At 47.5% G+C, this 25,923-nt stretch overlaps 1 protein-coding gene across 1 annotated transcript; it reads left to right on the top strand.

Moving 5' to 3' along the window:
• Positions 1 to 12,737: 12,737 nt before the first annotated feature.
• On the top strand, positions 12,738 to 15,008 carry LOC124666556 (DNA-directed RNA polymerases II and IV subunit 5A-like). Its single transcript, XM_047203897.1, has 4 exons — positions 12,738 to 13,027; positions 13,591 to 13,773; positions 13,884 to 13,997; positions 14,543 to 15,008. The coding sequence occupies exons 1-4, from the start codon at positions 12,815 to 12,817 to the stop codon at positions 14,666 to 14,668; spliced, it is 636 nt and encodes a 211-aa protein (XP_047059853.1). The 5' UTR covers positions 12,738 to 12,814; the 3' UTR covers positions 14,669 to 15,008.
• Positions 15,009 to 25,923: the final 10,915 nt, after the last annotated feature.

Genomic DNA, 25,923 nt, shown 5'->3' with positions numbered 1-25,923 from the left:
GAAGTTGCTCAAACGACTTGGATAGGAGAGTGTATTCACTCTTCAAAGCTTTGTGAGCTTTGTCTAGTTCATCTAGATCCTTCACAAGTTTCTCATGATCAACCCCAAATTGGGCCTTTTCCTTTGTAAACACTTTATTCTTAGCCCTAGCAAGATCTCTAGCTTTAGTGAGCTTGTTAATTTTATCTTGAGGCTCTTCAATATTTTCTAACCTCTCTTCAAGAGAAGCTATGGTTTCTTGACATTCCTCAAGAGCATTTTTAAGAGCATGGATTTCGAGAGAGTCTTCTCTCTCTATTTGACCCTTTTTCTCAATTATCACTTTGTTGAGCTAAACGAATCATGAGGTTTGAAACATGCTTTTTAGTGTTACCTTGTAGGTTGAGAATGAAATCATCAAAATCTAGCATTTCTTGTTTCACTTTTAGACTAGCATCATCAACCCCTAGTTCACTAGATATGTTAGGAATAGAGGGGTTAGGAGATGATACCTCGGAGGATTTAGCCATGAGGCAACTTTCTTCCTCCACAAGGATGACCTCATTGGGGGATTCACTTGGTGATGAAGAGTTAGTGGAGAGGGAGGCAAGAGCGACCAATCCATTGGAGGATGCATCTTCTTCATCATCAACATCATCATCTCCGGAGGTATACTCTTCTTGAGTTGATAGCACGATAGATGTGTCCAAGGAGGACCTTGCCATGAAGCAATGTGCATTTTTGATAGGAGGGTTCTCATTGGGAGATTCAAAGAGAGATGAAGAGGGTATGTTGGTGGTGACGATGGCGGCCAATTCCTTTGAGCTTTCTTCATCTTCATCACCACTAGAACTTTCAACTTCATCGGATGAATATTCTTCCCTTGTTACTAGCACAACTCTTGAGGGCCTCTTGCCCTTCTTGGTCTTGTTGTTGTAGAACTTCTTGTTGGGGGCTTTTGAATACTTGCCCTTTGTGTCCTTGCTCTTGTCCTTGGGAATGAGCCTCCCATTATGAAGCTCTCTATTTTCATAGGGGCATTCGGCAATGAAGTGGCGCTTGTCATCACAATTGTAGCAAGATCTTGTCTTTGGACCAAAGCTAGTGAAACCACTTTTGTTGTTCCTCTTGATGTTGTCTTCCTTGGCCTTGGAGGGATCAACCCAAAAGGATTTTGCATGGAAGGCCATGTGATCATGATAGTGGCATTGCAAATCTTCCGGATAGGACATACTCCACGATGCCCTATAAGATTCTTGAGGAATCACTTCTTCACCGGAGTTGACCACCAAGGCAAGATTGGCACCTTTTGCCATCCCAAGAGCACGATTGCGAGAATCATGAGAGGTTTCCTCAAGCACCTTGAGAGCTTGCATCTCGTGCACGACTTGTTGAGAGGTGAGAGAGGAATAGCATTCCCTTCCCACAAGAGTCTTGACATCAATGGGTGCAAATGGCATCATGCATTCAATGTACTTCTCCTTGATCCAAGAGTCATTGATGTGGGTGGCACCAATAAGCCGGAAGGCATCGGCAACCGTGACAAGTCTTCCATACATGAGTTCATGATCTTCATCCGGTAGCCTCATGAATCCTTCGGCTTTATTCTTAAGAGCATTATACTTGTTCCTCCTTGTGCTCTCACTTCCAATGCAACTAGCGGCCAAGCCGTCCCAAGCTTCCTTGGCGGTGGTGTAGTTCCGGACACGATGCAATTCCGGTGTCCCCACACTAGTTTGAATCATGTGGAGGGCGGTGTTGTTGAGTTGACTATCAATTGCTTCTCTTCTAGTCAACTTGTCGGGGTTGTATGGCTTGAAGCCCTCCAAGATGATTCTCCATAGTTCATTTGAGGCACTACAAACATGAGAGCGGAACTCAAATTGCCAAGTATCGAAATTATCAACGGAAAACTTAGGTGGGTCGCCCGAATGTTTAAATGGGGATGGGGAACCGGTATATCGGGAGATAGGAAAGGTGGAGCTACTCGATTGTAGCTTTCACCTCCACTAGTTCCCCTAGGAGATGCACTGGTAGATTTGATAGTGTTTAAGTTATCACCTTCCACGGGTTTGGTAGATGAGGGTAAGTCCGAAGCCTCTCCCTCATCTAACGCACCCGTGTCTTTACTTCTACACTAGGAGCCTTGGGAGGGGCCGGAGCCAAAAGCTCGGCAATCATCTTTTTCATGCTTTCCATTTGGGCTTCCATGGAGGACTTCAATGAATTGAAGTCTTCCATGGAGACCAACTTGGCGTCCCCTACCGAGGGCTCCTCGTCCGGCATACTCTTAGGCGGTTAAGCCCGAAATAAGAGCCGAGGCTCTGATACCAATTGAAAGGATCGTATGCCGCACCTAGAGGGGGGGTGAATAGGTGCTAACCAATTTTTAGTTCTTTTTCAATTTAGGCTTGACACGAAAGGTAAATTCTCTAGATATGCAACTAAGTGAATTTACCTATATGACAAGGATAACAACTAAGCAAGGTATAGCAACGCAATAGTAGATAGAGTGGGATAGAGGTAACCGAGAGTGGAGCACGCGGTGACACGGAGATGATTCCCGTAGTTCCCTTCCTTTGCAAGAAGGTACGTCTATGTTTGGAGGAGTGTGGTTGCTACGCAAGCCAAACCAACATCCACGAAGGCTTCACTCAGATCTCCTGTGAGCAACGCCACGAAGGCCTAGCCCACTTCCACTAAGGGATTTCCTCGAGGCGGAAACCGGGCCTTTACAAAGTTCTTGGGGCACACATCCACAACCAAATTGGAGGCTCCCAAATCTGTAACAATACAACAATCAACAACAACACATCAACAACAAATCAACTAGGGAACCAAATAGGAACACTAGCATGAGATCCCTCAAACAAGAGAGGGGAAATGAAGAACGCTTCGGTGAGGATGTAGATCGGTGTCTTCTCCTTCGAATCTCCAAAGATCAAGAGCTTTGGTTGGGGGAGGAAGGAGATCTTGCAAATCTTGACTTTCTTGAGGTGGCTCTAATGGAGGTGGCTTGACAGATTTCTTGTGTAATGATTGAGCAAGCAACCAAGGTAGAAGAAGGGGGGTATTTATACCTCCCCTCAAAATTGAGCCGTTGCAGCTTCCGGGGGGCCGGATATTCCGGCCTAAGTAAGGGCCGGATAATCCGCCCCGCCCGGATAATCCGGCCTTCGGGACAAAACAGTGACTTTATCCGGCCAAATGTCCGGCCCTTGTACTGGTTCACTTTTCTTCCAGTCCTTAGCCAAAAACGAGGGGGCCGGATATTTCCAAAATATCCGGCCCGGATATTCCGACCCTGGTACAATATCGGGACAATATCCGGGCAAATGTCCGGCCCCCATACTGCGCTGCTTTCCCTCGAAGACTTAGCCAAAAACAGGGGGGGCGGATATTTCAACAATATCCGGCCCGGATTATCCGGCCTGGCCACATTTTTCCTGTTAACTTTTGACAGACCGACCAAATCCAACACACACAAATATGAAACTATGTAATCCCTGTACCACTTAATCAAACATTAGTGTATCACATATATTGACATCAAACACACAAAACATAATGCAAGAGATGTTCTTTCACTAGAGCACAAAGCTTATTGGGCTGTTAGAGAACTAAATAAAGATCCTAAACTAGCCGGTAATAAGAGGTTGCTGCAATTAATTTCTCTAGATGAATGGAGAAGTGAAGCTTATGAAAATGCTAAACTCTTTAAAGAGAAGGTTAAGAAATGGCATGATAGAAGGATTATCAAAAAAGAGTTTAATATTGGGGATAAAGTCCTATTGTATCGGTCTCGTCTCAGATTCTTTGCAGGGAAATTACTCTCGAAATGGGAAGGACCGTATGTTGTTGAGGAGGTGTATCGTTCCGGAGCAATTAAAATTAGTTCTCTCCAAGGCAGTGCCACGCAAGTGGTGAATGGACAAAGACTCAAGCATTATATCTCAGGTGATTCTTATAATGTAGATGTTGATATTATTCAAGTGGAAACACCGGAGGCTTTCATCAAAGGTCAAATTGACAGTCCGCCAGAACTCGACTTTCAATAGGTAACGATACGAGGTAATAAAAAGTTCGCGATTTACTTTCCGAACAATATTTTTGCTGTTTTTGGAAAATATGAAAAATTACGAGATCGAAACGGAGTGGAGGAGACGCACGAGGGCGTGCCCCCATAGGCCGGCGCGGGCCCCAGCCTGGCCGCGCCGCCCTATGAGGACACCGCCTCGTCGCCCCTCTCCGACTCGCGGTTCGACTCGGTACTTTCCGTTTGTTCTGAAAATTTTTACTATATAATCCCCCGGACGCCTGGAGGTCCGTTTATCGTTTTCTCGACGTGTTTTGTTTCGAGCTGTTTCTGCCGGGATCTATTTTCAATCTAGGAGCACCATGGTCTCCAACAACAAGGACAAGGAGCCTTCGGAGGAAGGTATCCAAGACCCCGAGTTGAAGGAAGAAGTCAAAGAGGATGAAGAGGAAGTCGAAGAAGTTCCGCGAGTACGCCCGCACACCACCATTGCAAGCATCGGAGTGGTGTCAAACCCATTCAACGCCAAGAAGAGTGCACGGATTAGCACCGGAGGAGGAGTTCCACGTCATTACCTAGCTCCAAAGACATCTTCTTCAGGCACTTACCATCCCTTCCGCAATCTAATCTACAATAATCAAATTGAAAGGACTCCCAAGGCAGCATTGCCTAGCAATTGGGATATAGATCGTTCTAACACTGCGGGAAGGACGAAGCTCGAAGCCGAAGGATGGGGACATAACTCCAAGAATTGGGACTCGCCGTTTGATATACTTCTTAATCGCGTCGAGCACAATTCAGAGATGATCCGCAACCTCATGTACAAGATTGATGAGCTTCAGGAGCTTGTGGAGAAGCTTGTTGGGAATTCGTCACCACCATCGCCAAAGGATTAATTCATCATCGGTATTGGCATCCCCTTGGTTTGTTCCAAGCTTGGGGGAGTGCCGCGGTATCACATCATCACTACCTTTTTACTTTTTACTATCAAGTAGTGTCATATCATGAGTAGGGAAGTTATCATATAAGATGGGTTGCAATTAGGAAGTATCTCTCCTTTAGTTGGTTGTCTATGTATCCCTTGGGGTGAGTTATCGATATGAAATATTAATGAGAAGTCTTATCATTTACATATTGCACACCTTATTTTAGTTTGCAATCTCTATTATATGATTGAGCTTGATTTTAGTATTGGTACCACTTTGGGAGCATTGAGTAAATCTATTTGGTTTTGGCAAACTTAGCATTGGTCAATAGCAACAACACCTTGAGGTTTAAGTAGAAAAGAGAAATACATATAGTTGTTTCATTATCTTCCTTTCTTGTTAGCTCATAGCTTATTATTCTGAAGTTAAAATTGTTTGTGTTTGCAAGAAAGATGCATGATTATGTCTATCACATGTATATTCGTTTGTTTCCCTCAACTCTTATGCTTGCTAATTAACCTTGCTAGCCAAAGACCTGTCTTGAGAGGGAATGCTTCTCGTGCATCCAAACCTGAACCCAAACCTATGCCATTTGTGTCCACCATATCTACCTACTGCATGGTATTTCTTGCAATTCCAAGTAAATACTTCATGTGCTACCTTTAAACAATTCAAAACTTATTACTTCTTATTTGTGTCAATGTTTTATAGCTCATGAGGAAGTATGTGGTGTTTTATCTTTCAGTCTTGTTAGGCAGCCTCCATTAATGGACTAGTGGCTTCATCCACTTATCCTATAATTTTGCATTAAGAGCTGGCAACGGGGTTCCCAGCCCCAATTAATCAACTTTCATTAATAACTCTCTTCACATGTTTTGCTCGATTCATCGGTAAGCAACTTAATTTTGCAATAGACACTCCTCCATGGTATGAGATTGTTGGAAGGCACCCGAGGATTCGGTTAGCCATGGCTTGTGTAAGCAAAGGTTGGGGGAGTGTCATCCTTAAATAAACTAAAGTACATGTGTAAACAAAAGAGAAGAGGGATGATCTACCTTGCTTGGTAGAGATAACGTCCTTCATGGGAGCTGCTCTTTGGAGGTCTGTTTGGCAAGGGGGTTAGAGTACCCGCTACCAGTCGTTGACAACAACAAACACCTCTAAAAAACTTTACTTTTATTCTCTTTATATGATTTCAAAACTGAAAAAGCTCTAGCACATGATTTAATCCCTGCTTCCCTCTACGAAGGGCCTGTCTTTTACTTTATGTTGAGTCAGTACATCTATTTCCCTCCATCTCAAGCAAGCATTTTAGTTGTTGTGATCAAACTATTATATTGTGATTTGCTTCATCATGTCTTTTATTCTTCCTTGTTTAGTACAAGTTTTACCTGAATGAATATAGCTTTGAAAGTTATCAATGATCATCATGATTGAGTATGCAAGATAAGCCATATAAACTTTAACATGAGAGCTGCTGCTCAATAGATAAGTATAATCGTTAGCTTGTTCTGTGACCAAGAACAACGTTTGCCATCACCAACTATGATTTCTTATGCACCATTATTTGTGATTACCTTATACTTGTTTCAAGTTGAGTTATATGAGGAAGTTGTTTACTAGAATGTCTTGCGTGAATGAATATGATGCTTCTTGTCCGTATTTGATTTATCGACTCTTCACTCCATAAACATGTGGTCTGTTTACCGAGTTCGGTTTCGCTTGGGGACAAGCGAGGTCTAAGCTTGGGGGAGTTGATACGTCCAATTTGCATCACTATTTTATATCATAACTTCTTTGTTATTCATTGATATATTTCATATTTGGAGATAATACTTATGTTATTTCATCTATTTTGCATGATTCGTGATTATTGGAGGATCGCGCACCGGAGCCAGGATTCTGCTGGAAAAAGCATCGTCAGAACGCAATATTTCGGAAGATCAACAATTGACGGGAATTACACGAAAACTCCTATTTTTCCAGATGACGGAGGGAGCCAGAAGGGGGAGCTGAGGAGGGCCGCCATGGGCCCCCCTCACAGGCCGGCGCGGGCCCCGCCCGGCCGCGCCGCCTCGTGAGGAGGGGGCCCACGGCCCCCTCTCGCCTCCTTTTCTTCGCGTACTCCTTCGTCCCGAAAACCTAAGCCGGAAGGGGTACGTCGCGAAGAGCCACGGCCGCCTGCGAGGGGCGGAGAACACCGGAGAGAAAAGAGCTCTCCGGCGGGCAGGAATCCGCCGGGGAAATTCCCTCCCGGAGGGGGAAATCGACGCCATCGTCACCGCCACCGAGCTAGACATCATCTCCATCACCATCACCATCATCTTCATCATCATCACCGCCGTCTCCACCGCTGCACCTCGTCACCGCTGTAGCAATTTGGGTTTGATCTTGATTGTTTGATAGGGGAAACTCTCCCGGTGTTGATTTCTACTTGTTATTGATGCTATTGAGTGAAACCGTTGAACCAAGGTTTATGTTCAGATTGTTATTCATTATCATATCACCTCCGATCATGTTCCATATGATGTCTCGTGAGTAGTTCGTTTAGTTCTTGAGGACATGGGTGAAGTCTAAATGTTAGTAGTGAAGTATGGTTGAGTAATATTCAATGTTATGATATTTAAGTTGTGGTGTTATTCTTCTAGTGGTGTCGTGTGAACGTCGACTACACGACACTTCACCTTTATGGGCCTAGGGGAATGCATCTTGTACTCGTTTGCCAATTGCGGGGTTGCCGGAGTGACGAAACCCGAGCCCCCGTTGGTATATCGATGCGGGAGGGATCGCAGGATCTCAGAGTTTAAAGCTGTGGTTAGATTTATCTTAATTACTTTCTTGTAGTTGCGGATGCTTGCAAGGGGTATAATCACAAGTATGTATTAGTCTTAGGAAGGGCGGTACATTAGCATAGGTTCACCCACACAACACTTATCAAAACAATGAAGATTAATTAGCCGTATGTAGCGAAAGCACTAGACTAAAATCCCGTGTGTCCTCGAGAACGTTTGGTTATTATAAGTAAACAAACCGGCTTGTCCTTTGTGCTAAAAAGGATTGGGCCACTCGCTGCAATTATTACTCTCGCACCTTACTTACTCGTACTTTATTCATCTGTTACATCAAAACCCCCTGAATACTTATCTGTGAGCATTTACAGTGAATCCTTCATCGAAACTGCTTGTCAACACCTTCTGCTCCTCGTTGGGATCGACATTCTTACTTATCGAAGATACTGCGATACACCCCCTATACTTGTGGGTCATCATGTTGCTTGGCTTTTCTTGTGCTATTGATAGGGCTCTTTACAAGTGAAGCAAAATTCAAGCGTTCGTGTTACACCTAGGCATTCTTCGGGCCGGGCCGAGTTTCGGGCCAGGCCCGAAAAAGCCCGAACCTAAATTTCAAGGCCTGAGCCCGGCCCGGCCCGACAAGCCCGGCCCGAACTAGATGTAAATCCTGTTTTCTGCAAGCCCGAGCCCGGCCCGACGTTCGGGCTCCAAAATGAGGCCCGAACCCGGCCCGACATGCAATCCCGACCCGGCCCAGCCCGGGATTTTCGGGCCGGGTCTGGCCGGGCTGTCCGGGCCGGGCTGCCCATGCCCAGTTGTAGTTCGTGTCATCTACCTCCTCTACACGTTCATGATGAGTTATCGTCGAGGACGACTCTTTTTCAAGTGGGGGGAGATGATACGGGGCGACTTTCGGTCTTCACCGCATCATGTGCTTCATCGCCAAGACGGCACACAAAGGTGAATCTTCTCCTTTATGCGTGCCTACAATCACCTATTAGGAATGATATACTACTTCATACTCCATCATATCTTGATGATAGGAACTCAACGACAAGTACGGAGGGAAGAGAGGATGCCATGGAGACTCGAGGACGCAAGACCGATATCGCGGAGGCATGGAAGAGAAGAAGGAAGAGGAGGAGATGGACGCTCCAGGCCGGCACTGCCGCTGCACCAAGGCCGGCACTGCCGCTCGACGCACCCCGGCACTGTCGGCCTCCCCACACCGGCACTGCCGCCGAGGCCGCGGCCACTTACAATATGAACCCTAGCTGCCACATGTATGGCTATGTGCTTGTATCTTTGTTTCCCAAAATACCCCTCCTTAGTGGTTCCCTATAAATAGGCACCCACCCCCAACTTCATTAGGTTAGAGATGAATTGAGAAAACTTGGCTTATGCCTCCACCATCCCTTTGGGATTAGGGAAACCCCCTCCTTAGATTACGATCTATTGTATCACTAGATCTCCTTATCGAATCTTTGTGATCTCTTTGGTGACTTCTATCAATTGTTGGTCTTTTGCTTGCACTTCTGCCTTTGGGTCTTTTGCTTGCACTTCTATCAACCTTGGTCTTTTCACCCTTCTAGATTCCTAGGATTTCGATTCGCCGATCTTTCTCTCGGGACTTCTAACTTGTGTCTTTTCCTTGAGAGCTTCTATCGGGAAGGTGGTTCGGGCCTTCGAGAACAAACCGGATTGTATCGGGTTATTTGTGCGTGTGTTCATCGTGTTCTTGTGTTCATCCCTCACCCCCTCTTGTTCTTGGTCGAATTCGTGAGATAGGGCAACCCACACTGGCTCAGCCCGCATCATAGATGATACGGGGTGGCCTTTGGACACCTCCTCCTCAAGACCGACAAGCCCTCCGCGTGGCCCAATGACACGAGCTCGGGCCAAAGCCATACACCAAGAGGTGAATTCGCTCCTTTCCACATATACATCGAACACCTCATTGGATGGAATGCTACCTCATGCAAGTACTCTATGTGTCATCAGGTACCAAGCTCACCAAGGAACTGAAGAAGAAGAAGGAACGCTGCTAACTCACCAAGAAACTGGAGAAGAAGAAGGAACGCCGCTAACGGAGGAGACAGCCCAGGGCCGGCACTGCCGCCACCTCCAGGCCGGCACTGCCGCCCAGAGCACCCCGACACTGCAGGCCTGGGAAGCCCGGCACTGCCGGCCTGGGAAGCCCGGCACTGCCGGCCTGACGCCTTTGATGCCACGATGCCCGACACTGCCGCCCCTGGACCCCCGGCACTGCCGGCCCCACCGGCACTGCCGCCCCGGAACCACCGGCACTGCCGGCCACCCTCAAGTCAACGACATCTGGACCATTCGTTTGAATCCTGCGGCTGTGTACTTTTCGCAAATGACTAAGTTACCCCTCCCCAGATCTGGGCTATATATATGTTGGAACCAGCCACGAATTAGGGTTAGAATTAGAACTAAGAAGAACTTGAGCTTTGCTCTTACCCCTTTGAGGGAAACCCTAGATCCTAGATCTTGTATCACTCGATCTCCTTACCGAATCCTTGTGGATCTCTTTGGTGACTTCTACTGGTTGTTGATCTTTTGCTTGCACTTCTACCTTTTGGTCTTTTGCTTGCACTTCCATCAACCTTCCGGTCTTTTCACCCTTCTAGATCTCTCGGGTTCGATTCGTCGATCTCTTTGCGGGACTTCTACCGGAAGGTCTTTTCCTGCAACCTCTATCGAGTTGGTGGTTCGGGACAACGAGGACAAACCGATTTGTGTGTGTGTGTGAGTTTGTATCCCGCGAATCCCCTATGTGTTCTTCGTGTTCTTCCCCCTCCCCCACGAAATCCACCCAAATCCGTGAAGAGCGGGCACACCCTTGGGCTTAGCCCTTATCAAAAGGGGAGTATTCCACCTCTGGAATACGGGTTTGTGGCAGTAACTTGATCTATTTCTCTCATGTTCTTCGTAGATCTTAGTATCATATGAGCCGCCCAACATGATTATGGTCATATATGTAATTCCTATGTGGTGGATCTTTGTTCTATGATATTGAGATATGAGATTTGACTCTACTTTGTGTAAGATGTATTGATAGATGCGTACCCCGTTCTTAAGTATCGGTTCCGATCCAACTAGTATGCAAGAGCATGTGTGGGGAGATGTGTGCGTTAGATGGAGTACCAAGGTTTTAGTTATTGGACAGTGACAACAAATTCATGATCTATTGTGACTTTACCTTTTCTTTTGCTACCTCACTAGGGATAAAGTGAATGCATGTTCTATGTTCATCAAGTGACAAAAGTGATGATCTTGTTTGGTCAATGTAGCATATTTGATATTTAAATATCATGTCAAAGTACTCACAACTATGCTCTGTTAATTCTTAATACAAGATTGCATGGAGTTTTCCCCTTTTTGTGGGGTATAAGAGAGATGTGTGACATCATCTCTATGTTAGGACGCGATGCCCATATAAATGCGTATCTGACACATATTGAAGTTTTATTATTATTATCTTATTGATGAATTGCTATTATATATCCACTACACCTTTAAAGAGAGAGTAGACAAGTGAACCCATGAACTCTGGTCCAATTTGAATCTAAGAAACACATTTCCATTGCATTTATCTTACTTTCTATTTGGAGCACTATTTTAATCCTAAAATACAATAATATTTATTTCTCTTAATTACAAACAAAATCCAAAACAATCACTCTTTTACTGCTTATGCTTAGTTTGATTTACTTGTGTTACTATTTTATTTACTATTACTAATATGAAACCTTGTACTTGACAATCACACGGTAGAGTTGGGGATACAAGGTTTTATTTTACTTTGCAGGATTGCTAGAAGAAGAGGAGGGGAGATAACTCTTTACTCAATTCCTCGAGTCACCCTTGTGGAAAAAACACTCTGCTGACACAACACTCTGCACTTGGAGTCCCAACATCATCGGGACGCCGCGACAACCATGAGCTGCGATGTTTCGTCAGACTCCTCGTTGGATGAGCTGTCCACGACTTCCCTCAGGGCATGTCAAGCGACTACTCGAGCTCCATATGCGGGGTAACGAGAGTGGATAAATGGTCAACATAGTTGGGGCAATTGGCCGAACAATTCATCAGTATCATACCGCGTAATTGACCGAATAGGTCTTATGCATCGAGGCCGGTGGGGTACTCTCACCATATGGGGGCGGCCAACAAGGAAGCGAGCGATGCAACCAAGGGCTCTCCTCTACCCGACACGCTGTTGTGGAGTACTTTCTCCATTCACAAATAAGTGGACGTGCCTCAATAGAGATTATCAAGTGGAGAGATAATTGCATTGGGAAGAATCAAACCAAAATCTCTCTCCTCTTTAATTCTTTCACCTCCAATAAGCTAAGAACACAGAGCGTGGACTGCGGCTAGTCGTGGCCCGAACAGAGCTTGACTACTACGACGAGGGGGGGGAGGGTAGCCGGTAGCGGTAGGGTGGCGGCCTCGTCCTAGGGCTACACAAAAGGGAAGGGGTGCGATTTCAGTCTACTGGATTTTGAGTAGGTCACGCGAGGTGAGCGCGCCGTGTCCGCGAAGACCCATTTGCGGCTCAAATTTGAGTTAGGAATGCGTCCTCACGAACAACCCAATTAGTTTGCGTGGCAATCCAAATTTTGACCGTTGTGTACGTTTACATCGGATTGATGGAGATACGGTGAGGAGGAACCATATGCGTGTCAAGTTTCTCAAATGGACCAAATTATCCCAAAAAATTAATTTGGATACAGTGTTAGGAAGTGACTTTCTGGTAGTACGGAAAAGGAAAAGTGCTTCATGTGCGATACTCCATCGAGTAAAGTTACAGACACGGCCAGTGGAAGACACGCTGTAAAGCCAGCCGTATTTGGAAATACTGTTATTTCGGTCCCACCCGTCATCCACCGGCGCAGCTTGCAAGGCACGTGACAATACTCTATCCGCCCGGGCAGCCCACTAGGGTGGAAAAAAGCAGAGTGGGACGACGTCGTCGCGCTCCGCAGGTCAAGCTCACCAGCTCCACCTCCGAACCGAAGCTACGGGCGCCGCCGCCGCCGGCAGCGGGAGCGGAGATGTCGTCGGGCCTAATAGCGGAGGACGTCGCCGTGAAGCGGATGGTCCGGATCCGGCGGACGGTGATGTGTATGCTGCGTGACCGCGGCTACCTGGTGGTGGAGCACGAGCTGTCCATGAACCGCCGCGACTTCGAGCGCAAGTACGGCGAGTCCTTCCACCGCGAGGACATGCTCATCAACAAGTGCAAGAAGAATGACCCCAACGACCAGGTCAGCTCAGCTCAGCTCGAGCCAATCTCCCCTGGTTTCCTCTTCCTGCCTCAGATACTTATCTAGCTAGTCATCCATGGATCCAGCTCTGTTTTTCCTACTTCGTTGATGGCCATCCGTGACCCGTTTCTCGATCGATACGTGCTTGTTTATTTCGTTAGAGTTTGAATCCGCAGCTCGATCGTTTTGCTCTTGCTCGATCTGTTCCAAGGAAATTTAGCCCGTGCTCCAGTGGTCGATGCCGAACTAAGTCGTGCTCATGGCGTCTGTTGCTTAGCATGAAGAACGCCGGGGGACGCACTGGTGTGTGGACGTTGCGCCAGGCTATTTGCTTTGTGCTTGTTCAACAGCTTGTCCTCTGCTAGTACTGGAGGAGTAGCCGTTCTCTGCTTGCTGCCTGCCCTTCGGAGCCGAGTAGTGCAAAAGAGGCAACTAACCTACATTTTAGCAGGGCTTGTCTGTGCAGAAACCTTAATTACTCGATTCTGTTAGTAAAGCTCGGTAACTACAGCTGCATTTTGGCAGTCCTCTTCACCAGTTAATGGTTTTCTCTCTGGAATCAGATATACGTTTTCTTCCCGAACGATGAGAAGGTGGGGATGAAGCACATCAAGAAGTATGTCGAAATGATGAACGCTGAGAAAGTCTCCAGGGCTCTGCTGATCGTTCAGCAGAACCTCACCCCATTTGCAAAAAACTTCATCATTCAAGAACTAGAGCCAAAGATCCACTTGGAGGTTTTTCAGGTTGGTCTCGTAGGACTAGTTTAAGTACCTTTGCACTCTAATTCGATTGGCACATTTTCCTGTGATCTTTTACTCCCTGGACTTCTGATAATTGAAGCAATGGGCAACAGGATGCCGAAATGCTTATAAATATCAAGGAACATGTTCTTATTCCGGAGCACCAGGTGCTTACTAATGAGGAAAAGAAGACATTATTGGCGCGCTACACTTTAAAGGAAACTCAGGTATTGCTCACTTTAAATTAATTAGCACTTGCAAGTTACACTTACTTTGGGCATCAGTAGAGCGAGGCAATTATGTATCCAGCTCCCTGATACAGCAATGTGGTGAGACATCAGAGAATCCAAAGGTTTTCCCTATGTGGTACAGTTCCATTTAGTGCAGCATGTAGCTTTCTACCATTATGTACCGGACCTGTTTTAGGTGGAGCAAAAGCAAGAGCACCGGTTATGTTAAACCTTCACATGATACCAAGTTAGGCACCCACACAAATATAGGCCAGACAAAGAATAGCAATCTTTCACATGCCTGTCATGGACTCTCTACAACTTTATGAACAACCTGTATCTCTCTAAGAAAATTGGTGTAGTTTGTCTGTTGGAGATGTATTAGAATAGCTACTGAATCTTGCTTGTTTGGCAACACATCTGTGATTCAGTCATTTGTTGGTGCGTGACACCCTCTTCATTTTTCTTTACTTTGCTGGAAATTTGCACTTGATAACAGGCATGTAACCCATCTCTCTTCTGAATGCTATGTAACAAAACAGCTACCAAGAATACAAATGACCGATCCCATTGCGAGGTACTACGGCCTCAAACGAGGACAGGTAGTTAAGATCATCAGGCCCAGCGAGACAGCAGGACGATACGTCACATATCGCTATGTCGTATGACAAAGTACCCAAGCGGAGAAGGAAGGAACCGTAAACATGGCGATTTTTGCAGTTATACACATGACATACACATACCCATTTGCTTGAAGAAAACCGGTATTGCTTCAGACACGACATTCTTAAGGATCGCGTGGCTGTTATGTAAGTGGATTCTTAATAAGTTGGGTGTATGGAGCATACATAAAATCCCTCGTGTTGTACAATTTGTTTCGAGAACTGTATACAACATACAGAATAGAAGCACATGTATTGAGAGCAATAAAAGGCTCTCCGGTTCTGCTTGTTACATCATTTGGACGAATCAATGGTATCAATCTATGTATGCTATGGTTCCGAAGCATACTACTCCCTCTGTTCCATGAAAGAAATGGTGATGGTAGAGTCATTACAACTGTACTTATCAAATATCTTCATGGTATCTTGTTAGCTGTTGCAACTGTACTAGCTTGGAAAAACGGCAGCCAAACGGGAGCATATCGGCACACGTCACATATCACCAGGTCGTATGACAAAGAACACAGCCAAAGAAGGAAGGAACCGTAAGCATGGTGGTTTTTTGCAATTATACACATCACATACACATATCCATTTGCTTGGAGAAAACCGATATTGCTTCAGAGCATCCATTCTTGAAGATCGCATGGCTGTTTGTGTAAGTGGATTTTTAATAAGCTGAGTGTATTGAGCACAAGTAAAATCCTCATGTTGTACAATTTGTTTCGAGAACTGTATACAACTAGATGATTCCCCGCGCCTTGCTGCGGGAATTAGTAGCAACATATTTTGATTTAGTGAAGTTTAGAACATATCAACTTCAGAGCAGGTTAGACAAACCAACGTGAAGTTTGAAGAACTATGAGTTCGTCGTTGCGTTTGGAAGAAGTATTCAACAGCTAGTTTCATAATATGGACAAAGCCATGAAATATGGTTGATAATTATTAATTTTATATATTCTATCAAACCTTTTGACAATGAATATAATCTGATATACTCCCTCCGTTCTTTTTTAATTGACTCGGATTTAGTACAAATTTGTACTAAATTCGAGTCAATTAAAAAGGAACGGAGGGAGTATATAAACAATGATAGGAATAAAGCATTTAGCAAGCAAGTCAACTGGTCGGTAAAATGGTATAAGGTGGATGCTCAAAATTGTTGATTCCCCCATATTATAGTAGGAATCAGGGGCCTCGTCTCACCTGAAATTCAGTGGAAATAAAGTAAATTGTGCATTTATCCATATACAATAGCAATCCAGTTTTCTGTAGTAATCTGCCATTGTAGGTAGGGCCAACACTAATTTAGGAGAGAAAAAAATGTACCGCAGGAAACAAAAATCCTTATGGCAAGACCCTGTAATTAGCATAATCCTGATTTGCAATATCACTCAAAATAGCATTTTTGTTTGTTCTTCAAAAAGGATGAGATCAATCTTTCAAAAAGTAAAAAGTGATACTCTATAGGTCATATTGTAAAACTGAAACGTTTCCTCTCACAATTTCGAAAATACTACATATACACAATTGAACGTATATGAAATACAAAGGTTAAGAAAGTTGTACATCAAAAGTTTAGGCAAGTAGTAAAATAAAATGGTTAAGAATCTTACCTTGCACTATTCTGCTGCTGTACGAACAGTGAGTGAGAATCACCGTTTTCTAGTTGTCATTGATCTCTGTTAATTACTGACTGAGAACACACGCAAGGACGGAATAAATACTTTATCATATTCTGAAGAGATACACAATATTGAAAACATCACTTCATTGGTAGTTGGATCTGCAGGGACAAACAATCAGCGGGTCACTGTTCAAGACTAATTCAAAATGATCGTTTAGTCTCACAATACATGCGTTCTACCTTCTACAGTGCAGATTTTCCAAGACCTTTAGTTGCAATACGCAAGTAACAGGCACAACACGCCATGATAAAAGAATGAAAGGAAGAAGGCAAGTAGTTGAACCGAATAGGAGAGGAAATACACAACAAAGGAATAGTTCCCCAAATCAACTGGAGCTACAAAAGACGAACACACCGCGGTTGCAGTCTATCGCCCGTGAACTGCAGTCTCATGCATGAATTTCTCGGGTAAAACAGTGGAAGGCATACGGCCAAAAGCTGAGATCTTATATTAATTAAGATTCGTGGGAGTGAGCGGAAAGAGGAATTCCATGGCAGCATGTCTTGGATCTAAGCTCCTACCTATCTGTACCAAGCTTGAACCAAAGCTGCGAGAAAGAGGCTTCACCTAATGGGGGGCGTTTCCTGTTCTTTGCTCATTCAACAGAGACTGAATGGATCAAGAAGGTGGAGTGGATGGGAATATAAATCATGATAAAGTGGAGACGTTTCAGCTCAGCATGGAGGAGTCGAGAAGGCATGAAAACTGGACCAGACTTAGAGCTTCGGTGGAATATGAACTGGATCCCTGGTAGTACTGATAGTAAGGCTGATTATTTGAGATGGTGTTGTGAATGTCATTGAATTGACGTGCTAGACTGGGCAATGTGGTGATGTGGCACATTTTGTAAGATGTGGAAGGCTAGGATTGGTTAGAGAAGCTTGATGAGGTGGATGGCTTGCATGTTGAGAGAAATACCCTTAGTGGGTTGCTCCGATTTAGATATTATAGATACAATATACATAACTAGAAACACATGTATTGGGAGCAATAAGGGCATGCACAATGGTAATATCTTAGCAATGCCACGTAGGATAAATGCTGATGTGGAGGAAAGAGAAAGTAAAAAAAAAAAGACTTTGCCTTCTCTTTGCTAAGAGATGATCTCTTAGCACAATCTGTCTCACCACATATTTAGGATGTCTAGTTACTAAAGATAAGACTAAAAAATAACCCATTGTACATCATGTTTTCTTGTCATATCTAGATTACATGGCACAGTTAAAATACGATGGTCTTATCAACCATTGTACATGCCCTAAAAGGCTCTCCGGTTCTGTTTGGTACTCCGTCTAAAAAATAGGTGTCACACTTTTGTCTAGATATAGATGTATCTAGATGTATTTTAGTTAGAGATACATCCGTATCTAGATAAAGTTGAGACATCTATATTTTTCCGACAAAGAGTATATATTAATACCAGAGATACCAATTACACCAGGCTCTGCAACAATGCACTGCCCTAGCGACATTACGGATGCACACAACCAAAAAGAGAGAGAAGAATTACCGAAAAATAAAAGCCCCGCTACAGTGATCTAATCCTTTTAACAACAACACTAACATCACCATGACAGCACCAGAAGTTCAGCTTCTCCAAAAGCGACGCCTCCAAGAAGGTAACAGTGCACCAGCGCTGTCGTCGCCTGATCATAGATCTTAGGTTTTCACCCTGAAGAAAATCCTCACTCTCAAAACAATGCCTTCAACAAAGAAATTGTCAGGCACAACCAATTAAGGCCAGACCTTGGATTTTCACCCTTAAAGGTAAGATTTTGAACTTCTCCTGTGCAGTCGCCCCACTCGCATGCCGCTTGCTCCAAAGACACCGATCACGAAGCCAATTCCTCCTCGCCACCCGGACTCGAGTCACCATTGCAAGACCACATATCTCGGCTTCCATGTCATTCTCCGCCGAGCACCACGGAGCGAAAACGTGCTCCATGATAATAACCGCCGGCGAGCTTCGAAACGCTCCCTCTGTAACCAAACGGCCAGAGTAAAAACATGGGTGCGCTCGACCGAATTCCACCCGATCCGGCAACCTCCAGGCTTGATTCGCCCAATGGAGCGCCGGCGGAGCCTTCCGGAACACGACACATCCACCAGATCGATGAGGACAGGCACCGTCAGATCTGCATCTTGGCGCGAGAAGAAATCTAAGGACCGCCGCCATTATTCGCAAGACTAGCAGGTCTCCACACCGCTGGTCGTCTCCAAAGCTGAGAAGGCAGAAGAGGAACAAGGGGATCCAGTGCAGAGCACCGGCCTAACCCCACGATTACCAGATCGGGTTAGCCTCCACCGGAACTCGCAGGTCAGGGCACCTCCATGGGCACCACACCCCTCCTCCTCAACGCCTCCCGCCGGAGAACCTCAGGCGCCGGCCAGGAAGAGCCGCGCCCTCCTACGCCCCGGAGTCGACCTCCCACCTCCTCCCGTGAAGAGCTGCTGGGATACGCCTCCCCTGCCCACCATCAGTCGAGGGGATGGGCGCCGCCACCGCCACCAGGGAGGGCAGCGGCGGCGGCCAGGATGCGGCGGACGGCGGCGGACTAGGGTTCCCCCGGAGTCGCTTGGGAGAGGAGCGACTCGGGAGGGGTCGCCCACTCGCCCCGGAGACGTCTATATTTAGACGAATCGATGATATCAATCTCTGTATGCAAGTCTGCAAGAATCGATGCTGGGTTTACTCATTTCATGAAAGAAATGGTAATGGTGGAGTCATTACAAGTGTACTTGTCAAATATCTTCCTGGTATGATTCTTACATGTTAGCTTGAGAAAACGTCAGCCAGCATATGATATGGATGCCATTTTCATCTCATAGCCAGAGTTGTGCATACTAGAATTCAGTTACTTGCGTCCATCTTCATCTTATTCTTGGCATATGCATTGATTCATAGCACCACGCTTGTAGAGCTATGACAAGATTTAACATAATAGGCGAGCCTGTATGATGGAGCTGTCTGGCCCCACTATACAGTTAGTCTACTCAGAGCTGGACAAAGTAGTGAATGCAAACAGAGACCACGGACACGCAAGGGACCAGACCGTCCTATCGCAGTGTTTTCATGCGTCCCTTTGAATCTCTTCTCATCTCTTTATTTTTGATGTTCGTCCTTCAGGATAACTTTTGTAGTACACAGGTTAAGCTAGTAACAACTTTCAGAGTACTACTAAACGCTAAGCCCCTACCGGCAAATATTTTATTGTGAATTTGTGATGATGTGGTGGATTCTGGTGGTAGCAGCCGGCATCATGGATCGGCCACCTAGCCAAGACAAGCTAACATGACGAATGAAAGTGATAAGGAAAGGAAAGCCTTCGACTCTGTTAGGGAGACATCCTCCCGTGCGGCTAACCAAGATTAGTTAGGGATATATCTTGGGTAACAATACTTGTAAACTTGACTTGTACCTCAAGTCCTTGTGCATATAAATAGAAACAGAGGGAGAGGAGGCGTGCCATCGAGCAGCCCATTGTTTCATGGTATTAGAGCAGGTCATCCTCCCCGCCGCCTAAACCCTCTCCCTCCCTCTCCAAAAACCCTAACCCTGGCCGTCAACCTCCCTCCCCTCTCCCACCATGACTCCCGAAGAGATCGCCGCCAAGGAGCGCGAGCTCGAGGCTCATGCCAAAGCCCTAGATGACCGCGAAGCCTCCATCAACCAGCAGATCCTCGCCGCCACCAACGCCGCCGCCGTCTCCCTTCCGGCTGGCCAAACCCCTTCCCCAAACCCTAACCCCACCGAACCCACCACCACCAGTCCCTCCACCTACGCCACCTCAATCAAACTCCACGTACCGATCACCCTCGGCCTCACCGACGGCAACTACACAAGCTGGAGGGAGCTCTTCCTCGTCGCTCTCGGCCGCTACGGTCTCACCGCCCACGTCACCGGCGAGGCTACTCCCTCCGACACGTCTCCCACCTCTGCTTGGGGCCGTGATGACTACACCGTGCTCTCCTGGATCTACGGCTCTATCGACACCGACCTCCTCGGCATCGTCATGCGTCCCGGCTCCACCGCGCTCACCATCTGGGACGCCATCGAGAATCTCTTCCGCGACAACAAGAAGCACCGCGCCATCCAGCTCGAGGCCGACTTCCGCAACACGCCACGGGGCGATCTCTCCATCGGCGACTACTGCGCCAAGCTCAAGAACCTCGCCGACTCCCTCACCGACGTCGGCCAGCCCATCGGCCGACGAAACGCCGGTTCCGACGCTCCTCCGAGGCCTTAATGACACTTACGCCCATCTCGCGTTCGTTTCTCCCCTTTCGGGTGCCGTTCCCCTCGTTTCTTCGGACGCGCTCCGCCCTCATCCCGGAAGAAACCCGGCCGACGCACCGACGCACGCAACGCCGCCTCCACCGCACTCTGGGCCATGGGCCAGAGCGTGCTGCCCAACAATGGGGGCGCCCGCGCCCCTCCTTCTGGCGATCGCTCCTCGCCTGCTCCCTTCGGGGGCTCATCGCCTGCTCCCTTCGGGGGCGATCGTGCCGGCGGCCGCGGCACCAACTACTTCACCAACACCTTCCGCGGCGAAGGCCGCGGACGCGGCAGCGGACGAGGACGTGGGCGCGGCCGCGACAACCCCTGGCAGTTCAATCCCTGGACGGGGCCCCTACTCGCGCCCGGCCACGGCGGGCCCCGTGGCAGCCACCTCCATCAACACCGTGGCAGCCGCGCGCACCGACGGCATGGCAGCCGCCGTCCCCGAGGCCTCCTCGGCCCGCGCCCTGAATGACACCACGGGCGTACACAGCCCGGGGCTCCTACGTCCCCACCGCCCACCAGCAATGGCAGATCGACCCGGCTCTCCTCGCTGCCCTCAACAACCTGCAGCTACCCGGCAGCGATTGGCACATGGACACTGGTGCATCCTCTCACATGGCATCCGATCCCGGTAATCTCCACTCCCTCCTTCCATCCTCATCACAATTTGTCACCGTCGGGAACGGTGCAACTCTTCCTGTCACCCATGTCGGTTCCCAAACTCTTAATACCCTCACTAAACCTCTTTATCTTCACAACATACTCCTAGTTCCACAAATCATCAAAAATCTCATATCTGTTCGTCAATTACGCATCGATAATCACCGCACCATTGAATTTGATCGTTTTGGTTTTTCCGTGAAGGCCCTTCCCGGCGGGATCGTGATTCTCCGATGTAACGGTCCGAGGCCCTCTCTACACCGTCAACCCACCCGCCTACGCCGCTGCATTCCTCGCCACCATCTCCCACGACCTCTGGCATCGCCGCCTTGGACACCCCGGCCACAGCTCCACGCCATCTCTACCCACCGGCTTGCCGAATAAAACAGGATCCTCCCTGTGTCATGCCTGTCAGTTAGGAAAACATGTTAGGTTACCATTTTCTTTGTCGCAATCGTCTACTACTCGACCGTTTGAACTTTTACATTGTGATCTATGGACCTCCCGAGTCCTTAGCATGTCCGGTTTTGCCTATTATCTAGTCATTATCGATGATTTTTCTCACTACTTTTGGAGCTTTCCTATTCGTAAGAAATCCGATGTCTTTGCCACGTTCGTTACTTTTCATGCCTTTGTCACCACCCACTTCAACCTCCCTATTCTAACCATCCAATGCGACAATGGAAAAGAATTTGATAACATTAAACTAAACTCCTTCTTTCAATCCCATGGAACCCTTTTTCGCTTCTCATGCCCCTACACTTCTCAACAAAACGGCAAAGCCGAACGAGCAATTCGCACCATCAAGGATGTTATCCGCACCCTTCTCTTCCAAGCCTCCCTGCCTCCCAATTTTTGGGCCGAGGCCCTCCACACCGCCACTCATCTTCTCAACCTTCGTCCCACCACAGCTCTCCGTCGACAAACCCCACACTTCACCCTGTACGGTACACATCCATCCTATGATCACCTACGCGTGTTCGGTTGCCTCTGCTATGTCAACGTCTCCTCCACTAGTTCCAACAAACTAGCCCCACACGCCACCAAATGTATTTTTCTCGGTTATCCATCCCGCCACAAAGGCTATAGGTGTCTCGACGTGTCCTCCCGACGCATCCTAATCTCCCGACATGTTACGTTCGATGAACATACTTTTCCTTACGCCTCCACCACACAAACATCTACACCGCCTGCCATCATCGACCCCATAGACCCCCACTTCCTACCAAACCCTCCCACCATACCCACGTCGGCGCCACCACCTCCCACTCCACCCCCTGCCGCGGCAGAGAATTCTGCTGCCGCGAGCCCACGCCAGCCTGCCGCCATCTCTTCTCCTGCCGCGGCAGCCTCTTCCCCTGCCGTGGCAGCTCTTTCCCCTGACTCACCTCCACGGCAGCCTGCCGCCGCTCTGTCTCCTGCCGTGGCAGCGCCGCGGCCCAGCTTTACCCATGTGTACACTCGCCGCCCTTCGGTACCACCACCCATCATCCATCGCACTCGTAGCACCACCGGTAAACTCCCACCTCCCATCGATAAACTCAATCTCTCCGCCACCGTCTCTTCCCCTATTCCTCACAATTATCTAGTTGCTCTTCGTGATCCTTCCTGGCGCCAAGCCATGCAGGACGAATATGATGCTCTTCTCCATAACCAAACCTGGACTCTCGTCCCTCCCCCTCCCGGTGCCAACATCGTCAGTGGCAAATGGATTTTTCATCACAAGTTCAATTCTGATGGATCTCTTGCTCGTCACAAGGCACGTTGGGTCGTTCGTGGTTTCACACAACAACCTGGCATTGACTTCGACGAGACTTTCAGCCTTGTCGTCAAACCAGCCACCATCCGTGTTGTTCTCTCTCTCGCCGTGTCTCAACATTGGCCCATCCATCAAATCGACGTCAAAAACGCCTTTCTTCACGGCAATCTTTCCGAAGAAGTCTACAGCCAACAACCCTCGGGGTTCATCGATCCCTCTCGTCCCACTCATGTTTGTCGTCTCCTCAAATCACTCTACGGTCTTAAACAGGCTCCTCGGGCTTGGTTTCCACGCTTTGCTACCTTTGCTCGTTCCATTGGCTTCCTTGAATCCAAATCTGATAACTCTCTTTTCACTCTTCATCGCGGTTCTGACATCGCTTACCTACTTCTCTATGTTGATGACATCGTCCTAACCACATCCACCACTTCCTTTCTCCATTCTATCATCAACACTTTCAGCCGCGAGTTTGCCATGAAAGACCTCGGACCCCTTCATCATTTTCTCGGTATCTCTCGTCACCCGCCAACCCCATTCTCTTCACCTATCTCAACGACAATATATTCTAGACATCCTCCACCGTGCCGGCATGAGTGACTCCCATCCGTCCTCCACACCTGTTGATACCAAAGCAAAGCTTCCTGCCTCTACCGGTCCTCCTGTGGCCGATCCATTTCTCTATCGCAGTCTAGCCGGCGCTCTTCAATACATGACTCTCACTCGGCCCGAAATCTCCTACGCTGTTCAACAAGTTTGTCTTCACATGCACGATCCCCGTGAACCTCACCTTCTCATTGTCAAACGAATCCTTCGCTACCTCAAAGGGACTCTTGATCATGGTCTCACTCTTCACTCCTCCACCTCTCACTCTCTCATTGCCTACTCGGATGCTGATTGGGCAGGATGTCCAGATACTCGCCGGTCTACGTCAGGGTACTGTGTGTTCTTGGGTGACAACCTGGTCTCTTGGTCATCTCGCCGACAGCCCACCGTGTCACGCTCTAGCGCTGAGGCTGAATACCGTGCTGTTGCCACTGCCGTTGCTGAGACTCGTTGGCTCCGTAATCTTCTGCAGGAGCTCCGGCGTCCTCTTCACAGCGCCACGATTGTCTACTGTGATAACGTGAGCGCTGTTTATCTCTCGGCGAACCCAGTTCAGCATCGGCGTACCAAGCACATTGAACTTGATATACATTTTGTGCGTGAGAAGGTGGCTCTTGGGGCTCTGCGAGTGCTACATGTACCCTCCAGTTCCCAGTTTGCTGACATCTTCACCAAGGGACTACCATCTGTCTTATTTCATGAATTTCGATCCAGTCTTCACGTCGGCGAAGCACCGAGTTCAGACTGCGGGGGCGTGTTAGGGAGACATCCTCCCGTGCGGCTAACCAAGATTAGTTAGGGACATATCTTGTGTAACAATACTTGTAAACTTGACTTGTACCTCAAGTCCTTGTGCATATAAATAGAAACAGAGGGAGAGGAGGCGTGCCATCGAGCAGCCCATTGTTTCAGACTCCACTAGATGGAAATATCTTGTTGGCCTACTCCAAAGAAGAGGTTTCCGCTTCTATTTAACCTCGACATTAGGAAAGTCTTCAACTCCATTAGATGGAAATATCTTGTTGACCTACTTCAAAGAAGGTGTTGTGACTTTGCTTACCACATATACTTCTAGGGTCATTCTCAATGACTTGGCTCGCACTCCCATCTCCCATGGCCGCGATTTGCGTCATGTAGATCCGCTATCCCCACTTCTCATTGTCATTGCCATAGACCCCCTCACACAAATCTTGGAAGAAGCCACGACACATGGCGTCCTCCATAGGCTTCGTGGTAGCGGTGTCATTTTAAGGATTCGAGTTTACGCGGATGATGCGGCGGTGTTCATGGCGCCAATAAAAGAGGATATTCAAAAGTTGGCTATGATTCTTGAGGAGTTTGGGGATGTTACCGGTTTGTGCAGTAACTCCAATAAATCTCCGGCGTCCCCATTCGTTACGCTCACATAGACCTCAATGGTGTTCTTGCGGGCATCCCCGCGACGCACACTTCCTCCCCTTTGAAATACTTGGGGCTACCTCTCTTGGTTTGGTGCCTCAGTAGGGTAGACTTTCAACACCTTGAAGACAAATGCGCCGGCAAGCTTCCGACTTGGAATGGGGAAGCTTGTTACCACCGCCGGTCGTGTGGCCTTGGTGAATCCGACATTGCCTTTCAAGCTATATACTACATGACTCCACTTGTGATACTGCCGGGAACTATAAAATTCATCAACAAGATTGCGAGAGCCTTTCTTTGGTCCGCTAAAGACACAACGACCGGTGTAAAGTGCAAAGTCAACTAGGAGACGGTGTGCTGCCCAAAAAAATTTGGTGGCATTGGGGTGCTTAATATGGATAGGTTTGCGACGACGCTTAGACTTCGTTGGCCATGGCTTGAGTAGAAAGACCACCCGAAAATTTGGATGGGATCCGGGAATCCATGCAATTAATGAGAAGGATATGTAGATTTTCTGTGACGCAACTTGAAAGTATAGAGATGGTAAACCTAGAGGGGGGGGTGAATAGGTTTCTACAAATTTTAATTCTTTCTTTGCAATATTAGGCTTTGCGGAATATAAAGATGAGCCTAATGCAAACTAGGTGAAGCAACCTATATGAGGATACAACTTACTCAAGCACGAAGGCTCTCACAGGCAGTTAAATCACAAGTAAGGAGTTCGGTTAGAGATAGCCGATAGCACGCGGAGACGAGGATGTATTCCCGTGTTCCCTTGCTTTGCAACAAGGTACGTCACGTTTGGAGGAGTGGAGGTCCCACGAAGGATTCCCGCGCCACGAAGGCTCACCCTATTCTCCGGAGCCTATCC

The sequence above is a fragment of the Lolium rigidum genome, chromosome 6, assembly GCF_022539505.1.
Source record: "Lolium rigidum isolate FL_2022 chromosome 6, APGP_CSIRO_Lrig_0.1, whole genome shotgun sequence".
Classification (NCBI taxonomy): domain Eukaryota; kingdom Viridiplantae; phylum Streptophyta; class Magnoliopsida; order Poales; family Poaceae; genus Lolium; species Lolium rigidum.
Note: the sequence above shows the minus strand (reverse complement) of the source record. Positions and strands in the feature narration are given on the sequence as shown.

Coding starts and splice junctions, on each gene's coding strand:
- LOC124666556 (XM_047203897.1), top strand. CDS start 12,815: ATGTCGTCGGGCCTAATAGCGGAGGACGTCGCCGTGAAGCGGATGGTC. Junction 13,028..13,590: donor AGAATGACCCCAACGACCAG/GTCAGCTCAGCT, acceptor CTCTGGAATCAG/ATATACGTTTTCTTCCCGAA. Junction 13,998..14,542: donor ACACTTTAAAGGAAACTCAG/GTATTGCTCACT, acceptor GTAACAAAACAG/CTACCAAGAATACAAATGAC.